This window comes from Prionailurus bengalensis, chromosome D1, assembly GCF_016509475.1.
Source record: "Prionailurus bengalensis isolate Pbe53 chromosome D1, Fcat_Pben_1.1_paternal_pri, whole genome shotgun sequence".
Classification (NCBI taxonomy): domain Eukaryota; kingdom Metazoa; phylum Chordata; class Mammalia; order Carnivora; family Felidae; genus Prionailurus; species Prionailurus bengalensis.
In genome coordinates, this window is record NC_057346.1 from 59,954,164 (window position 1) to 59,971,675 (window position 17,512).

The window sequence follows — 17,512 nt, forward strand, 5'->3', positions numbered from 1 at the left end:
TATTTATTTTTGAGAGACAGAGAGAGACCGAGCACAAGTGGGGGAGGGGCAGAGAGAGGAGGAGACAGAATCCGAAGCAGGCTTCCAGGCTCTGAGCTGTCAGCACAGAGCCTGACGTGGACCCGAACTCATAAATCGTGAGATCCTGACCCGAGCCGAAGTCGAATGCTTAACCGACTCGGCCACCCAGGCACCCCAATGTTTATTTTATTTACTTTTTGAGAGAGCAAGAGACACAGTGTAAGTGGGGAGAGGCAGAGAGAGGGGGAGACACAGAATCTGAAGTAAGCTCCAAGCCCTGGACTGTCAGCACAGAGCCCGATGTGGGGCTTGAACTCACAAACCACGAGATCATGACCTGAGCCAAAGTTGAATGCTTAACAGACTGAGGGGCCCAGGTGCCCCTATTCTTAATTTTCTGAGGAACCTCCATATTGTTTTCCATAGCGGCTGCACCAATTTACATGTCCGCTAACAGTGCACAAGGGTTCTTTTCTCCACATCCTCACCAGCCTTATTTAATTTTTTTTGACAACAGCAATTTTAACAGGGATGAGGTGGTATCTCACTGTGGTTTTGATATGCATTTCTGATTAGTGGCACACATCATTTCATGTAACTGTGAGCCATCTATATATATCTTATTTAGGAAAATGTCTACTTGATACTCTGCCTATTTTTTTTTTAATTTTTTAATCTTTACTTATTTTTGAGAGAGAGAGAAAGAGAGAGAACAAGCGAGCAGGGGAGAAACAGAGAGAGAGGGAGACACAGAATCCAAAGCAGGTTCTAGGCTCCGAGCTGTCAGCACAGAGCCTGACGTGGGGCTCGAACTCACGAACCGTGAGATCATGACCTGAGCTGTAGTCAGATGCTCAACCGACTGAGCCACCCAGGCATTTTCCTCTGCCTATTTTTCAATCAGGTTTTTTTTGGTTATTTTTAGGAGTTCTTTAAATTTTTTTTAAAACATTTATTTATTTTTGAGAGACAGAGCGTTAGCAGGGGAGGGGCAGAGAGAGAGAGGGAGACACAGAATCTGAAGCAGGCTCCAGGCTCTGAGCTGTCAGCACACAGCACACAGCCTGAAGCAGGGCTTGAACTCACAAACCACGAGATCATGACCTGAGCTGAAGTCAGACACCCAACTGACTGAGCCACTCAGGTGCTGCTTTTAGCTTGATGTAGTCCCATTTATTTCTGCTTTTGTTGCCTTTGCTTTTGGTGTCACATCCAAAAAAAAAAAAAAAAAAATCATCATCAAGATGGATGTCAAGGAGCTTACTACCTATGTTTTCTTCTAGTTTTATGCCTTCAGGTCTTACAGTTCAAGTCTTTATCCATTTTGAGTTAACTTTTGTATATGGTGTAAGACGATGGTCCAGTTTCATTATTTTGCATATGGCTGTCCAGTCTTCCCAATGCCATTTATTGAAGACTGTATATTCTTGGCTCTTTTGTCATAAATTAATTGACCACATACGTGTGGGTTTATTTCTGGGCTTTCTACTCTTGATTTTAAAGTTTATTTTTTAGATTTAAGACACAGAGAGCACAAGCAGAGAGGGGAGGGGCGGGGAAGAGAATCCTAAGCAGAGCCCAACATGGGGCTTGAACTCATGAATGTGGGATCATGACCTGAGTTGAAATCAGGAGCGGACACTTAATCGACTGAACCACCCAGGCACCCCCTGGTCTCTCTACTCTGTTCCAATGATCTATGTGTCTGTTTTCAGGCCTATACCATACTGTTTTAGTTTCTTACAGCTTTGTAACTGAATTTGAAATCAGGGAGTGTGATGTCTCCAGCTTTGTTCTTCGTTCTCAAGATCACTTTGGCTACTGGAGGTCTTTTGTGGTTCCACGCATATTTTAGAGTTGTTTGTTCTACTTTTGTGAAAAATGCCACTGGAATTTTGGCAGAAATTGCACTGAATCTGTAGACTGTTTTAGTAGATTGATATTTTAACAATATCAATTCTTCCAATCCACAAGCATGGAATATCTTTCCATTTTTTTGTGTCTTTAATTTCCTTTAATCACTGTCATAGTTTTTAGGGTATAGGTCTTTGATCTCTTTGGTTAAATTTATTCCTAGGTATTTTATTCTTTTAGATGCAATTGAAAATAGGATTGTTTTCTTAATTTCTCTGATAGTTCGTTATTAGTATATGGAATTGCAACAGATTTCTATATATTGATTTTGTATCCTGCAATTTACTGAATTCGTTTATTCCAAGAGTTTTTTTGGTGGAGTCTTCAGGGTTTTCTATATATAATCATCATGTCATCTGCAAACAATACAGTTTTATTTCTTCCTTTCCAGTTTGGATGCCTCTTATTTATTTTTCTTGACTAACTGCTCTGACGAGGACTTCCAATATTATGTTGAACAAATGTGGTGAAAGTGGGCATCCTTGTCTTCTTCCTGATCTTAGAGGAAAAGCTGAAAGCTTTTCACCATTGAATATGATGTTAGCTGTGGGTTTGTCATATATGGCCTTTATTATTGAGGTATGCTCCTTCTATGCCAACTAGTTTTTTATCATAAATGGATGCTGAATTTGTCAAATACTTTTCCTGCATCTCTTGAGACGATCATAGGGTTTTTATCTTTCATTTTATTAATATGGTGTATCACACTGTTTGGTTAAACCATCCCTGTTATAAATCCCTTTTGATCATGGTGTATAATCCTTTTAATGTATTGCTGAATTCGGTTTGCTAATAATATGCTGAGAATTTTTACATCTATGTTCATCAGGAATATTGGTCTGTACCAATATGGTTTTTCTTATGATACCCTTGTCTGGTTTGATATTAGGATAATGCTGACCTTATAAAATGAGTTTGGAAGTATTCTCCCCTCTTCTATTTTTTGGAAGAGTTTGAGAAGGATTGGTATTAATTCTATGTTAGGTAGAATTCACTAGTGAAGCCATCTGGTCCAGGACTTTTATTTGTAGGGAGTTTTTTTTGTTTGTTTTTTTTTAATTTTTTTAACATTTATTTATTTTTTAGACAGAGAGAGACAACAGAGCATGAACAGGGGAGGGGCAGAGAGAGAGGGAGACACAGAATCTGAAAAAGGCTCCAGGCTCTGAGCTGTCAGCACAGAGCCTGACGCGGGGCTCGAACTCACGGACCGTTAGATCATGACCTGAGCCGAAGTCGGACGCTTAACCGACCAAGCCACCCAGGCACCCCAAGGGAGTTTTTTGATTACCAATTTAATCTGTTTTACTAGTAACTGGTCTGTTCAGATTTTCTATTTCTTCATGATTCAGTCTTAGAAGGCTATATGTTTCTAGGAATTTATCCAATTCTTCAAGATTGTCCAATTTGTTGGTATGTACCTGTTCACAGTAGTCTCTAATGATCCTTTGTATTTCTATGGTATCAGTTATAATATCTCTTTTTTAATTTTGGTGAATAAAATTCCCTAAGTACACGAAGAGTTTAACATAATTCATGCATATCAAGCATATCCTTGGCAAATGGTGACGTAACAATATTGCTGTCGACCTGTCCCTCTAGCCCCTCCAGGCCACGTTTCCTCTGCACAGAGAACTCTTGCAAAGTGTAATCTGATGCAAGACCTCAAAGTCCCATAGAGAATATCATCTGGCCAGACTAATCATGGCATTCAGAGACTGGAAGAATTTGGGGTAATTTCAGGAGACACGGGCCCTAGAAGGACTCACCAGAAGCTAAGTGCCTGATGATGAGTTTGTGGCAGCGGTTCCAGTGTCCAGCTTTAAACAAATAGAGGGCCTCCAAATGCTTGTCAGATTCCATGTGTGCTCTCACTGCTTTGGCCTCATTAATCCACTCAGCAGGCACACAAAGCTTTTGGGTCAGGAAAGTCTCCTTAGCCCAAGACTCAGGGGTCTCCAATAGTTGGCAGTGCCGGGTAAGCAGCTCTCGAACAGCATTCTCACGCACGCTGCAAGAAGAAAGACAATGCTGAATAAATTCTATCTTCACTGATGGAGAAGACTGCCTCAGACAACGCAGAGTGATCCATGGGATAGTCTCTCAAACTGCAAGTCTTAACCCTTACTGGACTTCAAACTTCACTTAAAAAAAAAAAAAGTCACCATATCTACATTTATTTTTTAAATGAAATAGTATCTAAGCACGTTATATTTTCATGATCAAAAAAGCCTGAAAACTAATACTCTAGGAAAGGTTGTCTAGGGCTAAGAAAAGGCTTTCCCTTTCTTTTTCTTATTTTCTTTCTTGTAACAGGAGATCAAGGACTAGGATAGGAGAATGCTATTCTGCACAGAGCAGTTGTTTGCAGTTCATTCCCAACCTTCTTCCTTCCTTTTCTCCCATATGGTCAGTACAAGTAAACGAAGTAGTTTTTAAAGGTAAGGCCTCTTCCAGGTCCTTGTTTGCTTTTTTTTCCCCTTCAAAACTACCAACTTTCCTAATTCATTTCTCTCTACCTCTAGATTTAGGCTACCCTCATTCTTTCTGATCTCAAGTCCCCTTAGAGTCCTTATCTATCTGGGCCAAAGGACCAGCCATTTAAATTTCAAATCAAAACAAGTATTCTCATTTTAGATTCTTTTCTGAACACCTTTCAAGGCTTTTCGAGGACCCCCCAATCTCATCTTAACTGTTTCTTTTAAAAATTCTTTATCGGGGCACCTGGCTGGCTCAGTAGGGGGTGGTGAGTTTGAGCCCCATATTGGATACAGAGATAACTTGAATAAATTAAATAAACAAACAGAAATAGGATCTGCTTGAGCCTACTCTGAATCATCAGTTCTATTAGCCAGACTTTTAACCTCTGAAATTCCCCATGAATTTATTTAAATAAACTCAAAGGAAAAGTATGAAATAATTTTGCTTCCTGGTAAGGGAGAAGAGGAGAAATTCCTTTAAGGGAAGGCTGTGCTAGATGCTTTATACTTCTACTCTCTTTCTGTAAAAAAAGAAAAAAAAAAATTGAATTAAGCAATCTCAATGCCCATCATGGGGCTCAAACTCATGACCCAAATGAAGATCAAGAGTCACACACTTGGCTAAGTCAGCCAGGTGCCCTAACTTTTCCTCCTTTAATCCCACAACCACCTTTGATTAGATACAGATTAATATTATGATTTTATAGATAAAGAGTAAGCTTTACTCCAGGTCAAAGTGAGTACATGATGGATCTAGAACTGAGGCAAGTCTGACTACAAAACTCAACTCCTTTTCACACTGTATCACATGACAGTTAATGCAGCATAATGATTAAGAGCACGGACTCTGGATGTCTTGAGTTGGAAGACTGCCATTTACTAGCTATGTGACCTTGAGCAAAAGTTACTCTCTCCCTGCCTTGGGCTGCTCATCTGTAAAACAGAGATTGTAAGAGTGTTACCTTATAAAGTCATTATGAACACTAATTTTGATATAAAGTATTTACAACAGAGTGTATATCCATATAAAAGTATTATGCAACAAAGTACTATATAAATGTTTTTGTTACTAGTGTAATGCCATGCTACTACCATTAACAGAAAAAAAATCTCCATCAATTTATCTCATTCACACCATGGGGAAAAGGCGATTTCAGGATAGAGAACCAAATCCTAACACACCTAAGTAAGGATATATTGGTAAATATGATGCTACCAAACTTGAGGGGTAGGCGTGGGTGGATGGCAAGGGAAGTCCAGAGAGGGAGAAAGGCAACAGAGAGAAAAAGTCAGGGGCGCTCCCTGCCAACTCATTATATCACTTCACAGATCCACTGAGGCAGCTCAGCAAGTATTATTTCTGCATACCTAAACATGCCACATTCAACTGAATCTATGTCTGTGTTAATGGGTTGCCCCATGTGGATATACCCTTCCTCTTCTACTTAATTATTTCCTGTTCTTGTCTAAAGTTTTCCATGATCACTGCAGTTCACAGAGATCTCTCCTGAGAAACAGCATTATTTGGCACTAAACTCAAGACAGTCTCACTTCTAACTTGTTCACGTGAATACAGAGACAGCTGTGGACTGAACGGTCTTAAGGTTTATCACAAGGCTGGACCGAAAATACATTCTAGACGCTTACTTAATGAATTAAACCCTAAGAGACTGATTCTTTGCCCCTGTAGCCCTAGGTGTACCTCGTGGGTTCATGACATCTCACTCACCTTGTGTTGTCAATATGCAGGAAGACAAAGATGGCCCACTCCCAGAGGCCCTCACTTTCCAGTTGGCCAGCAAAACTGGCCTGCAGCACACCCTCACACTGGTCTGAGAGATGAGTATAGTTAAGAGCCCGCAGCACCTCCCACAAGTGCCAGCTTAGGCGGTAATCCAAAGGATCTGCTGTTACGCTTCGAGGCTCCAACAGCTGGTTGAGATCATAATGTCTGCAAAGGAGAATGTGCGGAGTGTTACCACATCAAGGCAGCAGACCACCTGCACTGAACAAATCAACTGTTCTGGCTATGGCTTAGGAGATAATAAAGGCAGGCACCCTAGAACAGAAGCGTTATAGACCACATGGTCTCCTTCTGAGATTGTGCTGTATCAATCTACTTCTAGGTTCAGCCAGATTACAGAGCCTACCAAAAATGAAGGCAGCTCCTCTTCTGTGGCTGTGGGATCTGACAGGCATGCTGGTATTTGTTTGGCCTAGATATTTATTGTCCTGGTACACAGAGTCTTCATAACTCTTACTCTTCATTCCTTTGCTTTAGTGTTGATACCTTTCTTAACCATTTAAAACACATAGTTATCTTAGGATCTTTCAAACTTCTCTATTATATGGAGCTGTCGGAGTGCTAACTCTCCAACAGCTAACTAGTCTTCATGATGGTTATTTCCTTCTATGGTTTATAATTTTTGCCTCTGATTTTGTCTACAGTGGGGAGTATTTTTTATATAAGGACCTTCAGGTGTCCTCGGTTTCTAAAGTGTCCCTATACAGACTTTTACCTTTTCTTCTGCTGGGAGCCCAAAGATTTCAATGGTCCTGGACTAGTTAATGTGTAAAGTTCTTAGCTTGCAATTCCAGATCGTAAGAATAGTAGAAAGTAAAATCTCATGCTTCTAAGTTTTAGAGCTTAGACTACCAATCAATAATTTTCCTTTTCACCTAAGATCCAGACATTTTATAACTTTTTAACACTTCTCAGGTAATGAACAGAATTTTTCTAGACCAGTGTTGTCAAACTGAACTTTGTGGGATGATGGAAATGCTCTGTAATCTGTCCTGATCAATGATAGCCAAGAGTCAATACAGGTGCCTATCAGACACTTGAAATGTGGATACTATAAATAACTTAATTTTGTTTTACTTAAATATTCATATGTGAATAGCAGCTATTATATTGGACAGTGTAGTTTAGACTATTTGTGAAGGACAGAGTGTGGCTTTTATGTAAGGTCTTAGTCCACAGCAATTCTATCTTTCCTGAGAACAAGGTTTACTATCTCCTTCTGGCGCTGGTTTCTCTATTTCTGGCACCTTGAGATATCCTTCTTTTTCTTTTTTTGACATAAAAAAAACCCTGACATACAGTAAACATATTTAAAATGCACAATTTTCATTAAGTTTCAATATATGCACACACTGCGAATTTACCACCAAGGTCAAGATAACAAACACACTCATCACCTCCAAAAATTTCTTTATGCCCCTTTGTAATCCCTCTCTTCCTGCCTCTCCTTACACCCTCTCTTCCTGGGCAACCAGCTTTCTGTGATTAATCAGTTTGCATTTTCCAGAATTTTATATAGATTAGAATCATAGAGTAGGTATGCTTCCAGGTACTTTTTTGTCTCACCTCTTTCAAAACCAAGTAAAATTATCCTGCGATTCACTATGCTAATTATGTGTATCAATTGCTGAGTAGCATTCCATTACATAAGTATACCACATCTTGTTTACCTATTCAGCTGTTGGTGGAAATTTGGCTTGTTTCCAGGTCTGGACCATTATAAACAAAACTGCTATAAACATCTGTATACAACCATGTTTTTATTACTTTTGGGTTAATACCTAGGAGTGGCATGACTGGACCATATGCATGCAGGTATGTCTAACTTTTTAAGCCAAATTGTTTACCACAGTGCCAATGTCATTTTACATTTTTACCAGCAGTGTATGAGAATTCCAGTTGCTCCACATCTATGACAACATTGGGTAGTGTACGTCTTTTTAATTTCCAGTCATTCTAATAGGTGGGTAGTGGTATCCCATGATGGTTTTAACTTGCGTTTCCCTGTTAGCTACTGATGCTGAACATTTTTTCGTGTGCTTGACATCCAGGTCTTCTTTGGTAAAGGAACTGTTTAAATATTTTGCCTATTTTTAAAATTGGGTTGTTTTAAAATTGGGTTATTATTGAGGTTCTTATTGTTTTATTTATTTATTTGCTTATTTATTTGAGAGAGAGAGAGAGAGGGAGGGAGGGAGAGTGAGTCTGAGAGAATCAATCTCAAGCAGGCTCCACACCCAGTGCAGAGCCTGATGTGGGGCTTGATCCCATGACCCTGGGATCATGACCTGAGCCAAAATCAAGAGTCAGATGCTTAACTGACTGAGCCATCCAGGCATCCCTACTATTACAGGGTTTTAAGAGTTCTTTATATGATCTGGATACAAGTTCTTTATCAGATATATGAATTGCAAGTATCTTCCTCCAATCTGTGGCTTGTCTTTTCATTCTCTTATGAAAATGAACACTAGCAGTTTTTTTAAAAAGTTTATTTATTTTATGTTTGAGAGAGACAAAGGGAGAAAATGTGTGTGCATGCGCATAAGCAGGAAGGGGGGAGTAAAGAGAGAGAGAGAGAGAGAGAGAGAGACAGAAAATATCCCAAGCAGACTCTGCACTGCCAGCACAGAACCCAACACGGGGCTCAATCTCATGAACCGTGAGATCATGACCTGAGCCAAAACCAACAGCTGGACGCTCAATGAACTGAGCCGCCCAGGCGCCCCCAGTGACTAGCAGTTTTTAATTTTGCTGAAGTCCAGTTTACCATTTTTTTCCTCTACAGATTGTATATTTAGTGTCAAAAAAATCTTTGCCTAACTCACAGTTGTAAAGATTTTCTGGTTTGTTTTCTGCTTTAAGTTTGAAATTTAGGTTTCTGATTCATTTTGAACTGGACACATAATAGAAATAAGCAGTAAAACCAAAAGCTAGTAGACTATCAAGAAAAAAAAAGAGAAAAGACACATATTACCAATATCAAGCAGAAGAGAGACACAGATCATACATACAGTTTAAAAGGTTAATAAGGAAAAATGTTATGAATAACTTTATGCCAATAAACTTGGTGACTTCAATGAAACAAATTCCTTAGAAGAAGCAAATGATCAAAACTGACTCAAGAATAAGCAGAAAGCCTCAACAGCCTAGTAAAGAAGTTGATTTCATAGTTTAAAATTTTTTTAGTGTTTATTTTATTTTTAATTTTTTAATGTTTATTTCTGAGACAGAGAGAGACAGAGCATGAGCGGGGGAGGGGCAGACAGAGAGGGAGACACAGAATCCGAAGCAGGCTCCAGGCTCCCGCACAGAACCCGATGCGGGGCTCGAACCCACAGACCATGAGATCATGACCTGAGCCGAAGTCAGTCGCTCAACCAGCTGAGCCACCCAGGCGCCTGTTTATTTTTTGAGAGACAGAGCACTGAGTGGGGGAGGGTCAGAGAGAGAGGGAGACACAGAATCTGAAGCAGATTTTGAGTTGTCAGCACACAGCCCGATGCGGGGCTCGAATCCACGAGTTGTGCAATCATAGTCTGAGCCGAAGTTGGACGCTTAACCAACTGAGCCACCCAGGCACCCTTATTTTATAGTTTAAAAACTTTAATTAAACTTAATAAAAATGGAAAACTTCTGCTCTTCATTTTATTAAGAAAATGAGGGGCGCAGAGTGGCTCAGTTGGTTAAGTGTCTGACTTTTGATTTTGGCTCAGGTCATGATCTCATGGTTTGTGAGATCGAGCTCCGTATTGCGCTCTGTGCTGACAGTGCAGAGCCTGCTCGGCATTCTCTCTCCATCTCTCTCTCTCCCCCACCCCTGCTCATGTAGGTACATGTGTGTGCACACTCTCTCTCTCAAAATAAAGAAAAAGAAAATGAAAAAACAAGCCTTTATATTAGGATGATTAAAAAAAAATTAATGATAAAGGACTAATATCCAGAATATATAAAGAAATATTGCAATACAGGAACTCTTTTAAAAAACAGGCAAAAAAAAATGTGAAGAGATACTTTAGCAATAAAATATATAGACGGTAAATAAGCACATGAAAAAATGCTCAAAATCATTAGTCACTAGGGAAATGCAAATTAAAGCACTACTTCAGTTATTTCTATTTTACCACAATATAAACCTATATGATCCTCTAATTAACACAGTTACTCACCTAATACCTAAAAGTATTTAATGAATTGAAATGAGATATGAGTGATTAGTTGTGACGGAAAAAAAATCCTGTAGTATTTCTGAGCATGTGTGCCAAGATAGGTCTGCTGAGAGAGTTTTAATTAACTGATTACCTATAATAATAGCAAGTGTTTATATACTGCTGGAGGATAAATAAACTACTGTTTCTTGTTTAAAAACAACACTGGGGCACCTGCGCGGCTCAGCTGGTTAAAGCATCCAAGCCTTGATTTTGGCTCAGGTCATAATTTCACAATGGTGAGATGGAGCCCTGCATCAGGGTCAGGGTCAGGCTCCAGAGCTGGGTTTGGAGACTGCGTAAGATTCTCTCTCTCCCCTCTCCCACTTCCACTTTCTCTCAAAAACAAAACAAAAACAAACATCAATAACAACACACACATAATGAGATGCCACTATATACCCACCAAAATGGCAAAATTAAAAAAAATAACAATACCAGGGGTGCTTGGGTTGCTCAGTCAGTTAAGCATCTGACTCTTTATTTCAATTCAGGTCCATTCATGGATTGGGCCTTGTGGGCCCTGCATCAGGTTTCATGCTGAGGGTGCAAAGCTTGGGATTCTCTCTCTGCCCCTCTGTGTCACCCCATTCTCTCTCATAAAAACAAACAAACAAAAAAAAAAACTTTAAAAAACGCACAAAAAAAAAATTTTTAAGTTTATTTATTTATTCTGAGAGAGAGAGAGAGAGAGAGAGAGAGAGAGAGAGAGAGACGCAGAGCCTGATGTGGGGCTTGATCTCACGAACTGCGAGATCACGACCTCAGCCCAAATCACAAGTTGGAACACTTAACCCACTGGGCCACCCAAGTGCCTTGACAATACCAAATTTTGAAGAGGATATGGAACACCCAGAGATCTTAGTGGGAATGTAAAATTATGTGAACACTTATGGATACAAATGTTCATGGCATCTTTATTCATAATAACCCAAATCAAGAAAAACTATCCATCCACAAATAAATTATGCAACAAAAATCCTTCTGACACACATATTAACATAGATAAATCTCAAAACCATTCTATGAGTGAAAAGATAACAGAATGATCCCAATTATATAAAATTCTAGAAGAGTAAAATTTATCGTAACAAAAACTCAGTTCGTTGTCTGGATGTTGGGGATTGATTGCAAAGGGGCATGAGGGAACTTTTTGGGGTTAATGTAATTATTATCTTGATTGTGATGACAGTTACATTATGTTAAAATGAACACTTCATTATTTGTAAATTGTATCTTCTTAAAGTTGATTAATTTTTAGATTTCTAATTCTAGTTCCAGTGTTTTTTGCATTCAACTACTATAAATTATACTTTGTTAATTTATACAAACTTAGGCAATTTGGCCTCACATCAAAAGGAAAAGACTCAGGATAGAACTTCCTAGGGCTGATTAAGCCCTCAAGTGACTATCATGAGTGGCTCTCTGACTTACCTGTCACTGTAGAGTTTTAGAAGGTGAAAGCAGACATCTTGAAGTGGTCTCTGTGAGTTTTTCTCCTCCTCTATCACACAGCCAGAGCCTTCTAGGTATGAAGGAAGTGGGGAGCAGGCATAACTCTCAGCCTCAGAAGAATTCTGAAGGGAAGAATTTGATACAACAGTACATCAGCTGCTACTGTGTTTCATTAGATGTGATCCTGTCTCAATTATACTACTTACACACATGTATTAAGAATGATGACACCCTGGGACGCCTGGGTGGCTCAGTCGGTTAAGCGTCTGACTTTTGGCTCAGGTTATGATCTCGCAGTTCATGAGTTTGAACCCCAAGTTAGGCTCTGTGCTGACAGCTCAGAGCCTAGAGCCTGCTCTGGATTATGTGTCTCCCTCTCTCTCTGCCTCACCCCCGCTTGTGCTCTCTCTCAAAAATGAATACACATTAAGAAAAAAAAAAATTAAGGATAGTAACACCCTAATGGAATGTGTCAAGGATCTTAAACTTAATTTTGAGTGGTGACATAGCCCACCTGTCTTCAAGGGACTATCAAAGACTTTGGATAGCTCTCACTAATCCTCCTACCTTTCTTGTCACAATTCTTATTACATTCAGTTTCTTTAGTGTTCTCTTTCTCCTGACATGTTTATCAAAGACAATAAACATGGACAGTAAGAAAAAAAAGCTGAAGAAATTATGGCTTTAAAAACATTAATAATGGGGTGCCTGCCTGAGTGGTGCAGTCAGTTAAGAGTCCGACTCTTGGTTTTGGCTCAGGTCATGATCTCACGGTTCATGGGTTCAAGTCTCAAGTAGAGAGCTCTGCATTGACAGTGTGGAGGCTGCTTGGGATTCTCTCTCCCCTTCTCTCTGCCCCACTCCTGTTCGCGTGTTCCCTCTCAAAATAAGTAAATAAACATGAAAAAATATATAAAAACATTAATAATATTTTAACTCCAACACTGTCAAGGCATATGAAATATGATGATATTCAGAGGCAAATTTTTCAGGCCTGGTGATTTAGGACTATACCAACTTGAGGTTGGGCTGTATCTCAAGGAATTCCCAAAGGAATAAGACAGCATTAGGAATAAAGAAAAACCCTCTCTCATCTGGGGGCAGGAAAACAGCTTTAAGAAAGTCAACTGTGGATGGGAATGCAAGCTGGTGCAGCCACTCCAGAAAACAGTATGGAGGTTCCTCACAAAATTAAAAATAGAACTACCCTACGACCCAGCAATTGCACTACTAGGTATTTGTCCAAGGGATACACGTATGCTGTGTTGAAGGGGAACATGCACCCCAACGTTTATAGCAGCGCTACTGACAATAGCCAAAGTATGGAAAGAGCCCAAATGTCCACTGGTGGATGAATGGATAAAGAAGATGTGGTATATATATATACAATGGAGTACTACTTGGCAATCAAAAAGAATGAACTCTTGCCATTTGCAACTACGTGGATGGAACTGGAGGGTATTATGCTAAGTGAAATTAGTCAGAGAAAGACAAATATCATATGACTTCACTCACGTGAGGACTTTAAGATACAAAACAGTTGAACATAAGGGAAGAGTAGTAAAAATAATATAAAAACAGAGAGGGGGACAAAGTATAAGAGACTCATGGAGAACAGACAGAATTACTGGAGGAGGTGTGGGAGTGGAGATGGGCTAAATGGTAAGGGGCATTAAGGAATCTACTGAAATCGTTGCACTATACACTAATTTGGATGTAAATTAAAAAAATAAAATTAAAATTATAAAAAAAAAGAAAGAAAAGAAAGAGTCAACTGTGGAAACATCATACTAAATAAAGTAGAAGCAGACACTTGGAGAAGTTTAAAAGTAACCCTGTCTAGAGGCAGGAGAAAAGGAAAGTTTCCCATCAGATTTCCTGGGTCCATTTCAATTTTAGAGTCCTTTCAAAAAAGGAGTTAAGAAAAAGTATTATGAAGTGTAACTTGATGGATTTTTTCTCTGCAGTACTTTTCTGGCAAAATGAGAATGCCCCCCATGACACTTGGTTGGCTCTGCTGGACACAAATACCTGAAATGCTTCTTCGTACATGCTGAGTGCCCTGGAAATGGAGGCTGTCGGTGGAAGCAAATACCAAAGATGGACAGCGAGGGAGCGTTTCCAGTCCAACTGTGAGCACACGTTGATTTGCCTCTCCTCGGAGACCTGCCATACCTGCAGGAAACAAAATCATCATCATAGCTATATGTTATACATCATCTTGTTACTCAGATCTGCAAGTCACTCACTTACTCCAGTAACACTTTATTTTTTAAGTAATCTCCATGACCAATGTGGGGCTCAAACTCACCACCCCAAGATCAAGAGTTACATGCTTTACCAACTGGACCAGCCAGGCACCCCTATTTAAGTAACATTTTAAATGAACTAGATTAGCAGTGTTAATGATCCAAATATAAAATACACAGTTCTTTGGGGGCAGGGTGGATTTAGACAACAGGTGCTCTGAGATGAAAACCAGAGAGTGAAGAGGAGGTCTTCTCACTGCCCACAGCTGATGTCTTATAAAACTTTAAGATGTGCATAAATTCTGACCACTATTTCATTTTTGGAAAGTGATTATCAAGATGTCAACCAGGCAGGCAGCAAATGGAGAACTGGCTTAAAATAATTATGGTATATCATCCACAAAATGAACAGAAGTGGCTTTTAAAAAGAGTGATGCTACACAACATGGAAAAATGTCCATATACATAAGTGTACTGCTATGTATAATTGATTTTATTTGAATGTACACACATGTGTAAATACACACATATATACACACATATATGTTGATATAGAGTTAAAATATGTCTGGAAAGACAGACTACAAATTATTTACCTTGTTTACCACTATGATAAGGGATAAGGTGAATTTTAATGTTTTAATTTCAATATAACCAGTTTTTGGTTTTGTACATGTTGTACATGTTGTACCTTTGTAATCTGAAAATACTTCACTAAAATTTAAAAACAAGTTGCTTAGTTATATGTGTAACAGTGTAAAATTTACAAAGATAGCTCTTTCCCTTAACCTCAAGCCATCTTGAATTTATGAGAAAATTTATGCAAATGTACGAGAAAAGAGGAAAGTACCGGTTTTCCAGCCAACAAGGCAAAGATCCGCAGTCTCTCGTCCTGGATGAAAGAGTTAGCCTGGAGCTGATGCCAATCCACCAGCTGCATGGTAAGCAGCTCCCGGATCGACTGGCTGCCCACCAACTGGGATAAAAGAAGGGCAAGACGATGATCACCTACAAGAGAAACAGAACTCTAGTGATCACTGAGGATTTACAGACTTGGGGAAACACTAGGTATTATCTTATTTCTTCTAGCCCTCAGGAGGGAGAACTTGATACAGTGACTGCTTTCTGCAGTAGTAACAAAATACTGACCACCACCATACCATTTTCTGCCTGGGCAGAAAATATTCAGAGTACTTTAACCTAAATTACATAGACTGTACAGTATACAGAGTTCAATTATAGATCTACTATTACTTCTGTGACCCTTCATCTGTAAAATGGAGGAAAGTATCATCTGATTCAAAGGCTTACAGTGAAAACTGAGATGACATAATTGAAAACATGCCCAACTAGAATGGCACTGAGGAATGGCCAACTGAAAGCTAGAGGAAAAGCATATGTGTGTGGTATAAAAAGAATCGCTGAGTCTTTCACTCTCATAGGTCCAATAATCTTTTTTACTAAAAATTAAGTACAAAGGGCTGAGGCAATAAAACGATTCTAATTAACCAGAATGTGAGGGGACAGAAATTCCAGTTTATGAAAACTTCCAGTTAAGATGTGAGTTAAGAGAAAAATGCTTTGTTTCACCCCTTCTGACAAACCTGGTAAAGTCAACAATCTTTCTCCTTTCGTTTGTACATATGGGTCAGTGCTTACATGTCTATATAAACTACCATTCTATCAGAAACTGAGGCTCTCATCTCAAAAGAGTTTCCTTCACAAACGAGAGGGGCCTGAAGGAAAAAAAATCATGCATCAGGAATACATTTGGAAACGTGCCAGGCCAAGTGGTCTCTCTGTATATAGGTAATCAAGGCATGACTGGACTATGATTCAGGCAGTAAGTGCTGTAGCTCACTTGACCATGAGCTGCTAGTATTCTAGGTGAAAAATACTAAAAGGAAAAAAGAAAAGATTATTTCTGTGTATCTACAGAATCCCAAAGAGAGGATTTACTGGCCAGGATTTATAAATATTCTGGGTCACCAGAGATGGTCAAGTTCAAAGCTTGATATAATCCATTCATTTAGATCCTCTCTTTGCTTCCATCACACAACCAACCAATCAGCTTCTGCCCATCCCTGACTTTTCACATAGATTTTCCCATTGATGAGGACATATATGAAGCACGTAGCAGGATCCTAGGGTACTTCCTCAAGTCAATTTTAGTGTATGGTGCAAGGTAAGAATACAAATTAATCTTTTGCATGTGAATATCCAACTATCACAGCATTATCTATTGAAAAGACCATACTTTCCACATTTAAATCATCTTGGCACCTTTGTCAAAAATCAACTGAATCTAAGTGGAAGGGTTTTATATTCAAGTCTCACTTCTATTCTACTCTGTTGTTCTATGTTCATTCTTATACCAGTACCACATTGTCCTGACTGCTGCAGCTTTATAGAAGTTTTGAAATTAGGAAAGTGTTGAGTTCTCTGATTTTGTTCTTCTTTTCAAAAACTGTTTAGGTCTTTTACATTTCCAAATAAGAATCAGCCTGTAATTTTTGCAAAAATGCCAGTTGTGGATTTTGATAGAAAATGCACTGAATGTACAAGTTAATTTGCGGATAACAGACATCTTAGCAACACTGAGGTTCCCAATCTACCAGTGGTTCTCAATCTGAGTGGTTCTGCTCTCCAGGGAACACTTGGCAATGTCTAGAGATATTTTTAGTTGTCACAACCAAGGGTAAAGTACTCTTATGGGTAGAGGGCAGGGATGCTGTTAAGTATCTTGAAATGCCCGACAGCCTCCACAACAAAAAATTACCAGCCAAAAATGACAAGAGTGCTGAACTGAGATGTATTCCATAAATGTGGAATGTGTTTCCCCATTTATTTAGATCTTTATTTCCTCAGCAATGTTTTATAATTATAGTACAAGTCTCATTTTTGTTACATTTATTCCTTAAGTATTTTATTCTTTCTGATATTATTGTGAATGCAACTGTTTTTCTCACTTCATTTTTGGATTGCCTGTTGCTAATACATAGAAATAAACTGTATTTTGTATACTAATCTTGAATCCTGAGGTCATGCTGAACTAGTTTATTTAGTCCCATTACCTTTTCTGTGGATTACTTAGGACTGAACTATATACATACAGAATCATGCCATCTTTTAATAAAGACAGTTTCATCCCTTCCTTCCTCATATGTATGGCTTTTTTGCTTCTTTTCCTTATGTGATTACACTGGCTACAATATTCACTACAATGTTGTACAGAAATGGTGTTCCCAATCTTAGGGTGAAATTGTTCAGTCTTTCAACATTAAGTATGATGTTAGCTATAGTTTTTTGGTACGTGTGCTTTGACATCTGGGTAATAATGTCATCATGGAATGAGTTGGAAAGTGCTCCCCTCTATTTGCTGAA

At 39.0% G+C, this 17,512-nt stretch overlaps 1 protein-coding gene across 10 annotated transcripts in view; it reads right to left on the bottom strand.

Annotated features, from left to right (window-relative positions):
• NUP98 (nucleoporin 98 and 96 precursor) overlaps positions 1 to 17,512 on the bottom strand; it is a 117,777-nt gene that overhangs the window by 7,832 nt on the left and 92,433 nt on the right. For all 10 annotated transcript variants that reach the window (XM_043580377.1, XM_043580379.1, XM_043580372.1 and 7 more), the window contains 5 exons: positions 14,979 to 15,136; positions 13,911 to 14,054; positions 11,859 to 12,001; positions 6,145 to 6,366; positions 3,705 to 3,946 (listed from right to left, as the gene is read on the bottom strand). In XM_043580377.1, the coding sequence (XP_043436312.1) occupies positions 3,705 to 3,946; positions 6,145 to 6,366; positions 11,859 to 12,001; positions 13,911 to 14,054; positions 14,979 to 15,136 (909 nt within the window). The remainder of the gene's footprint in view (positions 1 to 3,704; positions 3,947 to 6,144; positions 6,367 to 11,858; positions 12,002 to 13,910; positions 14,055 to 14,978; positions 15,137 to 17,512) is intronic.